This window comes from Psammomys obesus, unplaced genomic scaffold, assembly GCF_907164565.1.
Source record: "Psammomys obesus unplaced genomic scaffold, mPsaObe1.curated_primary_1811, whole genome shotgun sequence".
Classification (NCBI taxonomy): Eukaryota; Metazoa; Chordata; class Mammalia; order Rodentia; family Muridae; genus Psammomys; species Psammomys obesus.
The window spans coordinates 42475563-42490346 of record NW_026585504.1 but is presented as its reverse complement, the minus strand read 5'-3'; the positions used below and the strand labels follow the sequence as shown (position 1 = coordinate 42490346).

The 14784-nt window shown below is 43.3% G+C and overlaps 2 protein-coding genes across 2 annotated transcripts in view; both read left to right on the top strand.

Moving 5' to 3' along the window:
* Fnbp4 (formin binding protein 4) overlaps positions 1-6929 on the top strand; it is a 31428-nt gene extending 24499 nt beyond the window's left edge. The window contains exons 13-17 of the mRNA XM_055601165.1: positions 2370-2686; positions 2807-2951; positions 3533-3885; positions 5385-5542; positions 5961-6929. Of these exons, the coding sequence (XP_055457140.1) occupies positions 2370-2686; positions 2807-2951; positions 3533-3885; positions 5385-5542; positions 5961-6051 (1064 nt within the window). The 3' untranslated portion in view covers positions 6052-6929. The remainder of the gene's footprint in view (positions 1-2369; positions 2687-2806; positions 2952-3532; positions 3886-5384; positions 5543-5960) is intronic.
* Positions 6930-9332: 2403 nt separating this feature from the next.
* Positions 9333-14784, top strand: part of Agbl2 (AGBL carboxypeptidase 2) — a 38855-nt gene continuing 33403 nt past the window's right edge. Inside the window, exons 1-4 of the mRNA XM_055604385.1 lie at positions 9333-9466; positions 9670-9764; positions 10155-10218; positions 13344-13478. Of these exons, the coding sequence (XP_055460360.1) occupies positions 9729-9764; positions 10155-10218; positions 13344-13478 (235 nt within the window). The 5' untranslated portion in view covers positions 9333-9466; positions 9670-9728. The remainder of the gene's footprint in view (positions 9467-9669; positions 9765-10154; positions 10219-13343; positions 13479-14784) is intronic.

The window sequence follows — 14784 nt, the reverse complement described above, 5'->3', positions numbered from 1 at the left end:
TGTGTTTTTGGGAACAGGATCTAATGGATCCCAAGCTGGCCTGAAACTTGCTGTGTAGCTAAGAATGACTTTGAAGTCATAATCCTCCTGTTGTACCTCCCAAGTACTGGACTGGGGTCACAGATGTGTGTTACTGTGCCTGGTTTTATACAATGGGATGGAGTGTAGGGCTTTGTGCATGCTGGGCAAGCATACCATAACCTTCCCATCAAATGTAGATTAATTGAATAATACTTGTACAAGGTTTGGATGCCTGATTGCATTTGCTGGGTCACAGACCACTTTATTAACCCTGGCCTGCTGTGGTCCCTTGCATTTATTAATTAGCAACATATCACTGTTATAAAGGCGTGATACTTGAAGATGAGAAAACTGCCAGTATCATCAAGGCTGACACAGTTCATTAACCCAGTAGTATAGCTAATTTACTAGAAGAAATTTTAATTCCTTTTTTTTAATTTTTAAAAAAATTATTTTATTTTTATTACAGTTTATTCATTTTGTATCCCAGCTGTAGCCCCCTCACAAAAGTTTACTTTTTAATTTAATAGTCTTTAGTGTTTATTGCTTTATTTTATTGCCTTGGTGTTCTAGAAAAGTCTTGATATACTGTTTTATAATACAGGATTTCTAGCTATATACATACTCTTTTTAATCAAATCAGTCTTTTGAGATGTTTTCGTCTATAAGCTGGTATATAATTAAATCCGTGTTACTTGATGCCAATACAAGAAAAAAAGTCAATGAAGTCATAACAATTCTTTTAGCTGAAAACAGTATTCATGTTTTCTGGTAAATCCTCTTTTTAGTGTCCTTTAACAATAAGGAATGTTTCAGTAATTATAAAAAGTATTATGAATCATCTTAATGCTCTATACATTACCTGTCTGATCCTTTTTCAAAGCCACTCTGAAAGCCCTGTGTTGGCTTTTTGGTTTTACCTCATCAGGTGTCAAGTATGGCCTTCTCTCTTAACCTAGAGCCTTCCATAATAGATCCTTTATTTAATCCAATTCTGACAATAAATTTTGACGGGCAGTTTCATCTGGATGTTTACTTTCTCAGAAGTGAGATCTTCCTGTCTCTCAAGGTCTTAAACACCACCTTCACTAAGGATTCTAGTTATATAGTAAGCGCTAGGCTAGGAGTCAGGCCTGCCCCAGTAGCCTTAGCAGCGCAGGCCAGTCGGTTCCTGCCTGGCTTTCATCACCTCTGAAGTGAGGAAGCTGAAGTAGATGATTTCTCACGTTTCTTCTACTCCTAAATTCTATGATTTTTAGGGAGAAAATCCCCTCAACATTCCTGGGATCTATATCTAATAGTCCCAGATATTGTGAAACACCCTATTGACGATAAAGAGGGATGGGAAGGCTACAAGTAAGTATCTCCTCCTGTTTTCTCTCGCCTTTAAGGAAAACTTCACCCAGCAGGGAAGCTGCACTAGTCAGTGAGAGTAATTGTGAAGATCTCAGTTATTAGCATTTACTCTGACATTTTGTCTTAGAGTTCCCTTTTCTTATTACAGAAAGAAAAATTACCTTCCATTTGCAATTGTAATATACACAGATATAAAAGGAGAGTCCACAGTCGCTAGTATCTGTCAAATGAATTTTTAAAACTAGTAATCCAGTTTAATCAAAATAGAATTTTTCTTGTTTTAAATGGGTTTTTACTGTGGCATCCCCGCTTAACTAGCTCACTGAAGAGTAATAATAATATGGAATCAGTATTACAGATACATGATTCACTTCATTTTTGAAGACCTCAGAGAATTGCTGCCTTTTCATATGTTGAAATAAAAGATTGAAAAAGAAATTCTAGGGGCTGAACCTTTTAAGAACACATACTGCTTTGGCAGAGGACCTGAGCTTGGTTTTCAGCACCTACTTTGGGCAGCTCATACCTCTCTGAACACTACCCCTAAGGGGATCCAATGATTTAATGCCCTTTTCTGGTCTTAAAGGGCACACACAAACATATACCTGAACACACACACACACTTAAAAGTAAAATCAGTTTCCAAAATTACATATTTGGACGACTGAATTTCTCACTGTTCTGTGTTTATTTATAAATCTAGACCTAAAGAATGCAGCTAGCATACTAAAGCTAAGGGGCAGTTCTCTCAGCATCATATGTTAACCTATCTGTGGACGCAGTTTCTAAGTTGAACTGCCCAGTGTTTCAGTGACATCAGTGGCTAGCTATGAGTCAAATTTTGATTATGGGAGACATGGCTAGTTCCTCTGTTTGAAACTACTGTGCACATTTGTCCTGGTTGATACTGGTGTCTAGTGTTCTGGTCACATGAACATTAGCTGTGAAGGATTTGTCCTTTTTTTTTTCCCTGACTACTCTCTGTTTTCCAGGTTCTCTTTGTAAAGAATCGTTTTCTGGTCAAGTTTCTTCATCCCTAATGCCGCTTACTCCATTCTGGACCCTCCTCCAGTCAAATGTACCTGTGCTTCAACCTCCTTTACCCCTGGAAATGCCACCACCCCCCCCCCCCCCCCCCCAATCTCCTCCCCCTCCGCCTCCGCCTCCACCTCCGCCTCCACCTCTAGAAGATGGTGAGATTCAAGAAGTAGAAATGGAGGATGAGGGAAGTGAGGAGCCTCCTGCCCCAGGGACAGAGGAAGATACTCCATTGAAACCTTCAACACAGACCACACTTCTACCTAGCCAGGTAATGACTTCCTCGGCGTCCTGGGTGGTGATGGGGACTGAAGCATGACTGACATGCTTTACTCTAGAACAACATACTTTGTAGGGCCTGTAGTTCCTGACTGGAGTGTTTGTGTTTCAGAGTTCCATCGATCCGGCTACCTCTAGTCCTCCAGCCACTAAAGCAGTGAAGAGAAAGGCTGCAGAAATTAGTACTGCAGTGGTTCAGAGGTCAGCTACTATTGGTAGTTCTCCAGTTCTCTACAGCCAGGCAGCTATAGCTGCAGGTAAGCGTCATAATTAGAGGGGGTTTTCTTAATATTTCTCCTAGTTACTGAGAACTACCTTTATCCTTATCCTTACAAACAAAACCAAAAAAAGGTCAGGGTTTCATTATGTAGGTCCAGCTGGCCTGGAATTGATTTTGTAGCTCCTCCCAGGTGCTGCCATTTTAGGCATTCTCCATTATTCAAGTTCTACAAAATTGTTTTCTGTGTATGTACATATACAAGTTATTTTTATATTCAAGTACATTAATCTTTGTTCTAGGACTACACAAAGAAGCCTGTCTTAGAAAGAGGAGGAGACTAAATACTTTTCCCCACTGACTGTCTTGGCACTCGCTCTGTAGACCAGGCTAGCATTGAACTCAGATAGGTTGCCTGTCTCTGCCCCTCAAGTGCTGGGATGAAAGGTGTGCACCACCAGGTCCAGCTACAAAATTTAATATTTTGTTGCTAGCAAGTATGGCCTATTTTTAAGGAAAAAGCATATTGAAATACTTTTGTGATTTAACTTCTGGTTTTCCTCTTCCTTCTGTCCTGTTATAGTGCCCTTTTATAGTAATGTTTTACGTTTCCTTCGTTAGGTCACCAGACAATGGGGATTGCACACCAGCCTGTCGGGATGGCACACCAAGCAGTTTCAGTTAGCCATGCAGCAGCAGGAATGGGTCCTCAGGCCAGAGGGATGAGCCTGCAGTCAAATTACCTTGGACTAGCAGCAGCACCTGCAATTATGAATTACACTGAATGTGCTGTTCCCATTGGAGGGACCACTCCATCACTGCAGCCAGCTCAGGTTCGAGGAACCATGTCAGCACCTGCCGTTGTAGAACCACTACCACCTCCACCACCTCCACCCACACCTACGCCACCGCCGCCCCCACCAGCTCCCAAAGTGCCACCACCAGAGAAGACAAGAAAAGGAAAGAAAGATAAGGTGAGTCTTCCTTGCTTTTTGTTAATTAAAAAATAACTTGGATAATGATACATAGCAAAGTTAACCTTTGTTGTTTTTTTCGAGACAGGGTTTTTTGTTGTAGCTTCAGTGTAGATCAGGCTGTCCTTGAACTCACAGAGATCTACCTATCTGCCTCTGCCTGTCTGAGCACTAGGATTACAGGTGTGCACCACCGCACCTAGCTAAACATTTTATTTTTAAAGAAATAATAAATTAATTGCCAGGCAGTGTTGGTAAATGCCTTTAATCCCAGCACTTGGAAGACAGGGGCAGAAGGATTTCTTGTCTACACCATGAGTTGTCTACACCAGGAGTTCTAGTACAGCCAAGGCTACATAGTGAGACTCTGTCTTTAAAAAAATAGATTTATTTCGGTATGCGTGAGTGTTTTGCCTGTGTGTATATTTGCATACCATCTGTGTGCCTAGTACCCACGGAGCTTAGAAGATGGTAGCAGATTCCCAGAACTGAGGACACAGTGGTTGCAGGTCAGTTTTGGAATGAAGCCTAGGTCCTCTGAAGAGCATACTGCTGAGGGGTGCCTCTGTCCTCTTTCCCCAATTAAACACTTTAAAAAAAATACTTTATCTAGTTTCTTCTGTGTATGTGTATGTGCCTGTGTACACACAGGTACTTGCAGAGGCCAGAGAGAGCATTGGAGTTACTGGAACTGGAGGTACAGGTGGTTGAATACCCCTGATGTGAGTGCTGGAAACCAAACCCAGTTCCTCTACAAAGAACAGCGACTGCTCTTAACCATTGAGCATCTCTTCGTTCTCTCATTATGAAAGTTTTATCCATGTATTAATACATAATGTGTTTTGAGCATATTCACACATACTCACTACCTTGTTTGTTTTCCCACTGACCCTCTTTCTCCTCCCGCTGTCTACATTCTCTCTGTTTGTTGCCATCACCCCCATGCCCCAAATGTGTGCATGATGATGATGATGACCCAATGAATTTTAGTTTACAGGGACATAAGCACTTTACCAGTTCCTATACCACCAAAAATAATGTCTCTCTCTCCTCCATCAACCATTAACTGTATAACCCCTTAAGGAAGGGTGGGTCCCCATGAGCTCCTGCCTCCTTCCTGACAGGGAGTCATTGATAAGCCCAATCTTGTGTAGGCAAGATTTGCTACACAAATTTGCTGTGAGTTCAAGAGGGCAATAGCCATGTCATGCCGTAAGTCAGCGTTCTATACCACCTTCATATACACCACTTAATATTCTTTCTGCCAGGGGGTTGGGGATTTAGTTCAGTGGTAGAGCGCTTGCCTATGCAAGCACAGGCCCTGGGTTCAGTCCTCAGCTCTGGGGAAAAAAACAAAAAGACCTTTCTGTCAATTCCATGATACTTCGGAGTCTTGGAGTTTCTGGATGCATCCAATATAATATATCTTGATCTCCACTGTAAAGGATGTATTTCCTTGTTCAGGTCTTGCATTCCTCTGATCTATAACTTCGTTTTAGGCAAAGAAAAGTAAAACCAAAATGCCATCTTTGGTAAAGAAATGGCAGAGTATCCAGCGGGAGTTAGATGAAGAAGATAATTCAAGTTCCAGTGAAGAGGACCGGGAATCAACTGCACAGAAGCGAATCGAGGAATGGAAACAACAGCAGCTGGTCAGGTAAAGAAGGGCAGTTTGCAGTGGTTGTCTCAGAATAGTTATTCTTTTTCTTTTTTTAAAGATATATTTATTATGTATACAGTATTTGGCCTGCATGTGTGCCTGCAGGCCAGAAGAGGGCACCAAATCTCATTAGATGGTTGGGAGCCACCATGTGGTTGCTGGGAATTGAACTCAGCACCTCTGGAAGAGCAGCCAGTGCTCTTAACCTGTGAGCCATCTCTCCAGCCTACTAGTTACTTTCTTAAAAACAACAGTCCTTCATGAAGGATACATGGGTACTCAGCTGAGAAACTTGAAACATTTTCCTAAATAGGCGTGAGGTCCAATTTTCAGTTTCAGTTAAGAGTTTTTATTTCTAAAAAAGTTGGGTTCTCTTTTTTCCTATGAGATGATAACATGCATATTATTTTCACAGTGGCATGGCAGAACGGAACGCTAACTTTGAGGCCCTTCCTGAGGACTGGCGAGCAAGATTGAAAAGAAGGAAAATGGCTCCTAACACATAGTTTTTTTAAATTAGTTTGTTTTGTTTTATGCTCAGTCGTAGCCAGTTTTAAGCTGTTGTGAAACGGACTGTCAGTGTTATAAAGGAGAATGCATACATTTTTCCGGACAAGAGCACGTGTGCACAAAGTTGTCCACTTACGAAATGTAGCTTTTCTGTTTGCTGAAGATGACATGATTGGGATTGCTTTGACCTGGCTGTCTTTATTCTCATACTGGCAAAGTTAGCATGTTAGATAGGAGTCAAACATGTGAGTCACGGGGCATGAAACCTCTGTACAGGACTTGCTGGCAAAGTGAAGGGCTTGTAGTAGAGGCTTGTTTAGTTCCTAGCTTGGCACTCTCCCTACCTTCTACTCCAGAACAAGTGCAATTAAGAAGGCAGCTCCGTATCCTACCTTGCTTGACCATCAGGATCTCTTTCTGACCTCCTCCTCGTCTGCTGCCCCTCAGGTGTTGAGATCTGTGCTGATGGCCACACTTTGGAGTAGTTCTTTCTCAGACGTCCTAGAACACTCATTTTACATTAGGTGGCATATTTCACACAGGCAGGAGCAGCAGCAGGTGTTCAGATCCTTGATTTTGAGAAATCCCTCCCTAACTATGTGGCAGAAAGTATAATAAGCCACTTTGTGTATTGTCTTCTTTGTCTTCCCCCCTAAAAATTCAACTTCCTTCTATGTGTGGATATATTCTCCATAAAGTTCCAGTATTTAAGAAGCAGTTCACTGTTGTGTACTTTCTATTGTGTCACAATCAGGAAAGGTCACTATAAACTGAATAAAAAGCAAATTGTGTCTTAAAGCTGTTTGTATTTCTCCAGTTTCTGACATTGTAAATTTGTATATATGTACTAATAAAGCTCTTTTTATACTTGTGATTGGTTATCCTGTTGCTCTTCTAAGCATGTTACCCAACAGTGTATTAACCAGGAGTTAGTGTGTGTCCACTCTTTGAGTTGAAATCAGATATGGTTCAGAGCACACACTGACATTTGAACATGAGGAAAAAGCATCATCCTGGGGTAAAGGGAACAAAAGCAAAAAACCAGCCCTCTCTAGACAGGATGGTGCTATGTGTGACTGCAGCTTTGGAAGCTTGTATCCTGTTAGTGATAACAGCTGATATTTGACCTACTTCCTACTTAGGTCCTGGAAACAATGTAAGGTGGTCAACATTTTGGGGGGAAAGGTGCTTTATAGCTTTTTATAAGTAATACAAAGCTGATTATGGTAAGTCAATAGATACTTAAGATTATAATCATAATAGTTAACCAAAGATAATAGTTCAGATTTTATTCAAGTATATTCCTACGCAGTTAAAATTTTTTTAACTTGTATTACAGTGTATTAGATTTTATTTATCATGTGCTAATGTTGAGATGCCAGTTCTGTACATAATTGTTTTGTCATTTGCACAGAGTAAATTTTACAAATAAAGGTGATTAACTAGCTGGTAAGGCTTTTGTCTTAACTCGGTTTTCCGGGTGTGTAGGAGTTGCTGGAGAGCACCGGCCTCCTTAGTGTCCTGCATAGCTGAGCTCATGAGTGGATTGACCAGTGCTCTGTGTTTTGAATGTTTTGCCACACCTTTGTTGCTAACAAGGTTTTTGGGTTTTGTGTAAAAGAATTTTTTTTCATTATAGCTGGAAGGTAGAGAATAAAGAGTAAAAGTGTTCAGTATCTGATCTTGACCAGGGTGTTTGGAAGGAGGACATTCCAGTCTGCGAATCTGGCCTGTCGCAAACAGCTAATGTGAAAGAGTGTGGCCACAGGTTTTATGAAGTGAATCACTTAAATTTTGTTTGCGGATATTTGCCCCCATGTACATCTGCACACCAGAAGAGGAATCCCATAGGACTACAGCTGTGAGCTGCCACGTGGGTGCTGGGAGAGTTGAACTCAGGAAGAGCGGGTCAGTGCTCTTAACTGCTGAGCCATCTCTCCAGCCCTGAGGAGATTCGCTCTAAAGATAGCACGTCTTTACTTTCAGACAGTAGATTCGTTTGCTCTCTGAAGACTTAACATAACACAAGTTCTTGAACAGGTTTCAAAATGTAACTGCGGGGCTGGAGAAAAAGCGGTTCTTCCAGATGGGCCAAGTTTGGTTTCCATTACCCACGTCAGGAACTCAGTAGTAGTCCAGCTGTGGGGAGATCTCTGACCTCTGCAGACACTCATGTGCACATAGAAGCACATATATTAACATTTTTTAAATAAGGGCTGGTTTGCATAACAAGTTTGCGTTTGCCTGGCACCCGAGTTAGTCCATGGAACTCTCACAAAAGTGGAAGGAAAGAAGTGACTCCACAAAGTTCTTTGACCTCTAGATGTGCCTACATTAGTCTTTCAAAAGTAACGCAATCATGTAAAAAAAAGGGGGGGGGGCGGGGAAGGTGGCTCAGGAATTAAAAAGCTCTTTCTGCTCACAATTGCAGGTAACTAGCTCCCTGGGGATCTAGAGACTTCTGTCCTAGAAGTCTCTAGAGGAAGGGGAAAGGGGAAAGGACGAGATTTTAAATTTGTCAAAGGGAGAAGAAATGATGTGAACTGGAAGGAGCCTGATTACTTCCTTTTAGGCCTGTCTGCTTTTCCTTTTTAAATAAGGCTTGCTTGGTACAGCTCCACCCCTCCTCACCCCCCAAAAGAAAGGACGCTTCAGCCCGCTTGAACAGAGTAAATTATCTAAAACTGTGCAAGCTAGAAAAGAGGCTGAAGGGTCCCAGACTGGGTCTGTAAAGTCCGAGATGAATAAATCGGTGTGTGAAACACAAGTTGCCCTGACACCCCAGGGCTCGCAGCAGACGGATGAGGGCGGGGTCCTGCCCGCCTTCCGCTTCGGACTCCCGGTTGCTAGGCTCCCAGCGTAGGAGCAGAAAGCTCCAGCTGGAGAGCTGAGGGTCTGGGCCCGCCAAGGAGCCGAGGCGGGAAGTAGCCGAGGAGGGTAGGGGTGAGGAGGGCAGGGTGTTCAGGAGCCTTAGAGGGTGGACTCCGGGCTGGCCTCTGGGGAAAGAGTGGGAGGGTCGGGGTCGGGGGAGCTCCTGCGGCATCCACCCCGGCTGGGGACCAGGTAGGGGGCGGAGAGGGGAGCCTAGGGAGCCCGGTGTCGCCCCGCAGGCCCTGGTGGAAACTTCGCCCTCCCGTGGCCTCCTCCCCGCCCCCCGGGCAGTCCACACCTCCGGGACAGGGCGCTCAGAACTGAACGTTTCCAGGGCCTTCACTGCCGACCCCTGACCTTTCCTTTTCAACTGCTCTGAGACGACCCTGCGCGAGGCCGGAAGCCGGCTCCTTTCCCTTTTATGTGGCGTCCTGGTGTCGGGCATCTCTTGTCAGCGTAAGCTTAGCATGGGGCCAGCGAGGGTCCTGGTGAGTCTGGAGGACCAGGCGAGGGGATGCGCGGAGCGCCGGGACTGCTCAGGTGCGTCCTGGGAACCGCTGCCTGCTCCTTTCTCAGAGGCTCGGTTGGCAAGGGTTTCCCCAAAGTCCAGTGGCTGCGGGTGTGAAAGAGCAAGACCCGCACATTGTGTTCTTGGTAGTGGTGTTGGTTGGTTGGGTTTCTTTTCGCTTTTCCTAAGGTGATTTGTAGCTCCTGTGTAAACCTTTTACCTTTTTGGAAATTAGGCAGAGGTTGCAGCTGGGTGTGGTGCTACTGACTCGCCTACATTCTATGCGGCAGTGACATGTTTCCGGCGTTGGAAACAGAGCTAAAGCAGGAGGTCGGTACACTTCACAGAAACCCAACAGGTTTATTGTGGGGGCATGCTGGCCCAGCTGGAGGTCCATGTTGTGGTTGGCTTTTGGGGAGGAAGGATGGGTAATAGGACCTCTCTGTGTAGTCCGGGTTGGCCTGGAACTCACTCTGTTGCTCAGACTAGCCTTGAACTTGCCATACTCATCCTGCCTCTGCTTCCCTAGTGCTGGAATTACTAGCGTGCACCACCAGACCTGCTGGAGTTATGACTCCCAAGATAGAACAATATTTGCACGGATTTCACTTATTTTGTGACCCTATCCTACGCAGCATGCTTGGCTTTATGTTGTTGTTGTTAAAAACTCAGTGTCGTCGTCTGAATGAGATGTTCTGCTGAGAATGCCTTTTCTTTCAGACTCTTCCTGATCCCTATGAGGATTTTATGTGCCATCACCTCCAGTATTATGGATACTTTAAAGGTAATATTTCCTTCTTTCCCAGCACCACCAAGTTGAATTGTTGCATTACCTGAAATGATGCCAACTGTGTGGATAAGACTGCGTGAATAATTTTTCTAGTTGGTTAGTTGAAAAGCACTTCCTATCCCCATTGAGCTGTGTCACCTCTGTCAAAGGACAGGCTCAGTATATATACATATGTGTGTGTGTGTGTTTTGTGTGTGTGTGTGTGTAGTTTATTGGCCTGTTTTTCTACTGGGGCACCAGTAACTACCATCTCTTAATTGCTCTATGACACTAAACCCATTTCTATTTTAGATGAGTCTTAACTATTGTAGCCCAGGCTGATGAGGAACTCACTATCCTGTCTTAGCATCTTCCTCCACTATGCCCAGCTTTTGTAGTCTTGATATCTGGACGTCATTTCTCCCCTGCCTTCCTCTTACCTCCCTTTCTTCTTATTCCCCCCGCCCCATTGTTCTAGACATTGAACCTATGTTCAATACAGTGTGCAGCAAATCAGCTAAGTCCTCTTTATGTAAATTTTAAAATTAATCTGAGACATTAAAAAAAATCATTAGGCCCTGGCATGGTGGAAGTTGCCTGTAATCCCAGCACTCAGAAGGCAGAGGCAGGTGGATCTCTGTAAGTTTGAGGATGCCTGGTCTACAGAGTGAGTTCCAGGACAGCCAAGACTACACAGAGAAACCCTGTCTCAGAAAAACAAACAAAAACAAAATAACAACAAAAAAATCATTAGGGACTGGTGTAAAATCATTGGGGGGGGGGGGTGTAGCTCAGTAGTAGAACAAATTTCTACCATTACCCAGGGGATGCATTCAATGTTCAATCCCCAGCACCTTGAAATATTTTGTTTTTATTTATTTTTTATTTACTTGGTTTTGGTTTTTTTTTTTGTGACAAGTCTGTGTATACCAGGTCTATCTTAAATGTACTAGGTACCCCTTACTGACATTTTTGTTGTTGTTGTTGTTGTTGTTTAAAGCAGAGTTGTAGTTTATTAGGAAAAATGTTTTGTTTTTTAAAGAGATTTATTGTTTTAACTTTTAGTTGTGTGTGTGTGCATATATGTTTGTGTATGCACATGTGTGTGTAAGTGCCCAAAGAGGCCAGAAGAGGGTGTGGAATCCCCTGGAGCTTGAGTTACAGGTGGCTGTGAGACGTGCGATGTTGGTGCTAGAAAGAGAACTCTGGGTCTTCTAGAAAAACGCAGCAAGTGCTTGTAAGTGCTGAGCCATCCATTGCCCAAAGTTTTAATTTAAAAACTATTGGGGCAGGCTGGAGAGATGGCTCAGAGATTAAGAGCCCTGGCTGCTCTTCCAGAGGTCCTGAGTTCAATTCCCAGCAACCACATGATGGCTCACAACCATCTGTACGGAGACCTGGTGCCCTCTTCTGGTGTGCAGGTAGAACACTGTATACATAATAAATAAATTAAAAAAAAAAAAAACTATTGGGGCCCTCAAGTGAGGCCCTGGTGGCACATGCCTTTAACCCAGTACTCAGGAGGCAGAGGCAGGCAGAGCTTTGTGAGTCTGAGGCCAGCCTGGTCTACAGAGTTCCACAACAGTTAGGGCTACACAGAGAGACCCTGATGTAAAAAACAAACAAAACAAAAACATTTAAAATATGTATTTATTTTATTCAGTCAGCTGCAGGAGGACCAAAATTCATGGTTGTCCTCAGTTACATAGTGAGTTGGAAGCCAGCCTGGTCTACATGAGCTCCTCTTTCAAAAAAGTGGGGGTGAGGGTAAGGAGATCGCTCAGGGATTAAAGTGTTTGCTACTAAAATGTGAGGACTGGAGTTTGGATCCCCAGAAACCAGCGTAAATGCTGGATGGGCTGATGGCCCACCTGCAGTCCCAGCATTGGAAGGCAGAGCCGGGATTCCCAGAGCAAGATGGCCAGCAAGGCTTAAAGATAGCATCAGGCTCTGCACCTAGTTGTGAAATCCTGTTTAGTGAATACTGTAGAACAATTGCAGACAATTCCCAATGTCAACCTTATGCTTCTACTTCCATGTGCATATGTCCCTACACACTTGCAGAAACATGGAATCTGAGGCCAGCCTGGGCCTCAGATAGCAAGCTAGAGGACTACACGGTTTAAAAACCCCGTCTCAGCAGACAAACAACATTTATTAGAATTGGATTAAACACGTAGATTCAATCAAATTTTATAAGAAATGATAAATTTTGCCATACATGGTGGTACATGCCTTTAATTCCAGCATAGTCCGCATGGTGAGTTTCAGGACATCCAGGGCTACATAACAGGGATCCCTTGGAACTAGAGTCAAGGATGGTTGTGAGACACCGAGTAAGTGATGGAAATCAACTGGGGTCCTCTGAAAGAGAAGCAGGCACTTTCAAAACTTCTGGGCCATCTCACCAGCCCGCTGTGTCATTGTTTTAAGACAAAATCCTGCCTTGCACATGTTATGTGGGTGTTCTGCCACTGAGCTAGTCTTGCCAAGTAGTCCAGCTGGCTTCAGACTTGCAGTCCTGCTACCTGTGTCTACTCACAATGGCCAGCAACCTCGTTCCACATTATTATTAACAATTTCTACTTTATTATTTTTTGACGAGAGAACTTCAGTTTGTCAGATTCAATAAGTATCCTTAGGACAAAATGACTTTTGAAGCTGGGTCACGGTGGCACATGCATTTAATCCCAGCACTTGGAAGGCAGAGGCAGGCAGATCTCTTTGAATTTGAGGACCTGGCCGACATTGTGAGTTCCAGGAGCTACAGAGTAAGACCCATATTTAAAAAAAAAAATATGCTTTTGGCACAATACTTTGCTCCCACTCTGGTACCTGCTTTCACTTGGGTTTGGCCCTCTTAGCTCTTAGAGACACTAGTTTTTTGCCCTCTAAGCCCTTTATTCCATTATACCATGGTGTTAATCTTTCCCATCTTGTCAAATGGGAATAATTATTCTCTCTCTGCACAAATTGGAATGTGGAAGATTTTTAAAAATGGGATGTGTTTTTATAAAAGTCTGTAATGGACAGTGGTAATGAAGGTAGTGGTTTGAGTGGTTGGGATTTTAATATTAACCTCAGCACTAGAGATACTGAAACAACTTACATGCAACTTTAACTAAACCACTTATTCTTAGCTCAGAAAAGCAATCTACCAAACTCTGCTACCCATCAGCGTGTTTGGAAGACGAGCCCTCGGTACAAGTTGAATGGCTCTTTTGGAGAAAGAGATGATTTCATCTCGGACACACTGGAAAAAGAGGCGTTTCTATGTGAGTAATAACCAGCCTGAGTGGCACCTGCTCCAGCTACCTACCAGAGCCTTACTGCCTTGAGAACCCCAGGAGCTCCAGAGAACATGACTTGATGTGGGAGAAACCAAGCAGCCAAATTTGGCTCCTGGTTTGTTTGTTTGTTGGGGGTGCTGTTTGCTTGGGTCTTTTTTTATGTGTGTGTGTGTGTGTGTGTGTGTGTGTAGGCATACCACAAACATACCATGCATGTAGAGGTTAAGTTTTGGGGAGTTGATTCTTTCCTGCCATGTGTGTTCTGGGGATCACACTCAGGCCTTTACCTTCTGAGCTATCTCACCAGCTCTAAAAATGTGCTATAAATTGTCTTGGTTTATAGCTTTAAATTAAAATACTGTACATTCTGGGTTTCCTTCCTCAAATTTTTTGAAAATCTGTTAAGACTCTCATGAAAAGAACACATTGTTTTTCTCATTAAATTGTTGTTGAGTATAAATAATTAAGGTGTTTTGCTTAACAGCAGAGGAAACTGTTTTTGTGCTTTTTTTTTTCCTGCCCCCATAGCTCCCTGGAAGTAATGACTCAAGAGACTCAACATGTTATTTACAAGTACCTAGGCCATATAGCAAGGCTCTTCTCTGACTGGCTCATAACTTAAAATAACCCGTTTATACTAATTTACATTCTGCTACATGGCTGATTACCTGGGCTCACATTTTGCCTGCTGAATCTCGAGCACCTGGCTCTATCCCAGAATCCTCTCTGTCTACTGAATATCCCACCTCCTGTTTCCTGCCTAAGCTATCGGCCATCCGGTTTATTATTGGCAGGTGCTACATCCGTACAATACACAGCATCCTTCTATAACACTCTCCCCCCCTGCACTCAACAAAAATCTTTTTTAAATAATTTATTATTTTTAAATTACGTGTGTGTGTGTGTGTGTGTGTGTTGCGTGGGTATGTCCACATGAGTGCCCCTGAGACCAGGATACCCTAGAGCTGCAGTTCCAGGAAGCTGTGAGCTCCCCTGCCCATCCAGCTGGAAACTGAGCCCCAGTCCACCACAAGAGCAGCAAGACTTTCAGTCCCTGAACCATCCCTCCAGCCTCTGGTTTTCTTTTAAATCACTTTGCTACCTTTCCAAATGTTGTCTCCCCCATTATTTATTGGGTAAAGATTTATATAGAAATTCAGGGGCCCGGTGTGGGGATGAAAAGCAAAAAGAGATGGGGAGAGAAGCAAATGGTACTTCTTTCTTTCTTTCTTTCTTTCTTTCTTTCTTTCTTTCTTTCTTTCTTTCTTTCTTTCTTTCTTTCTTTCTTTCT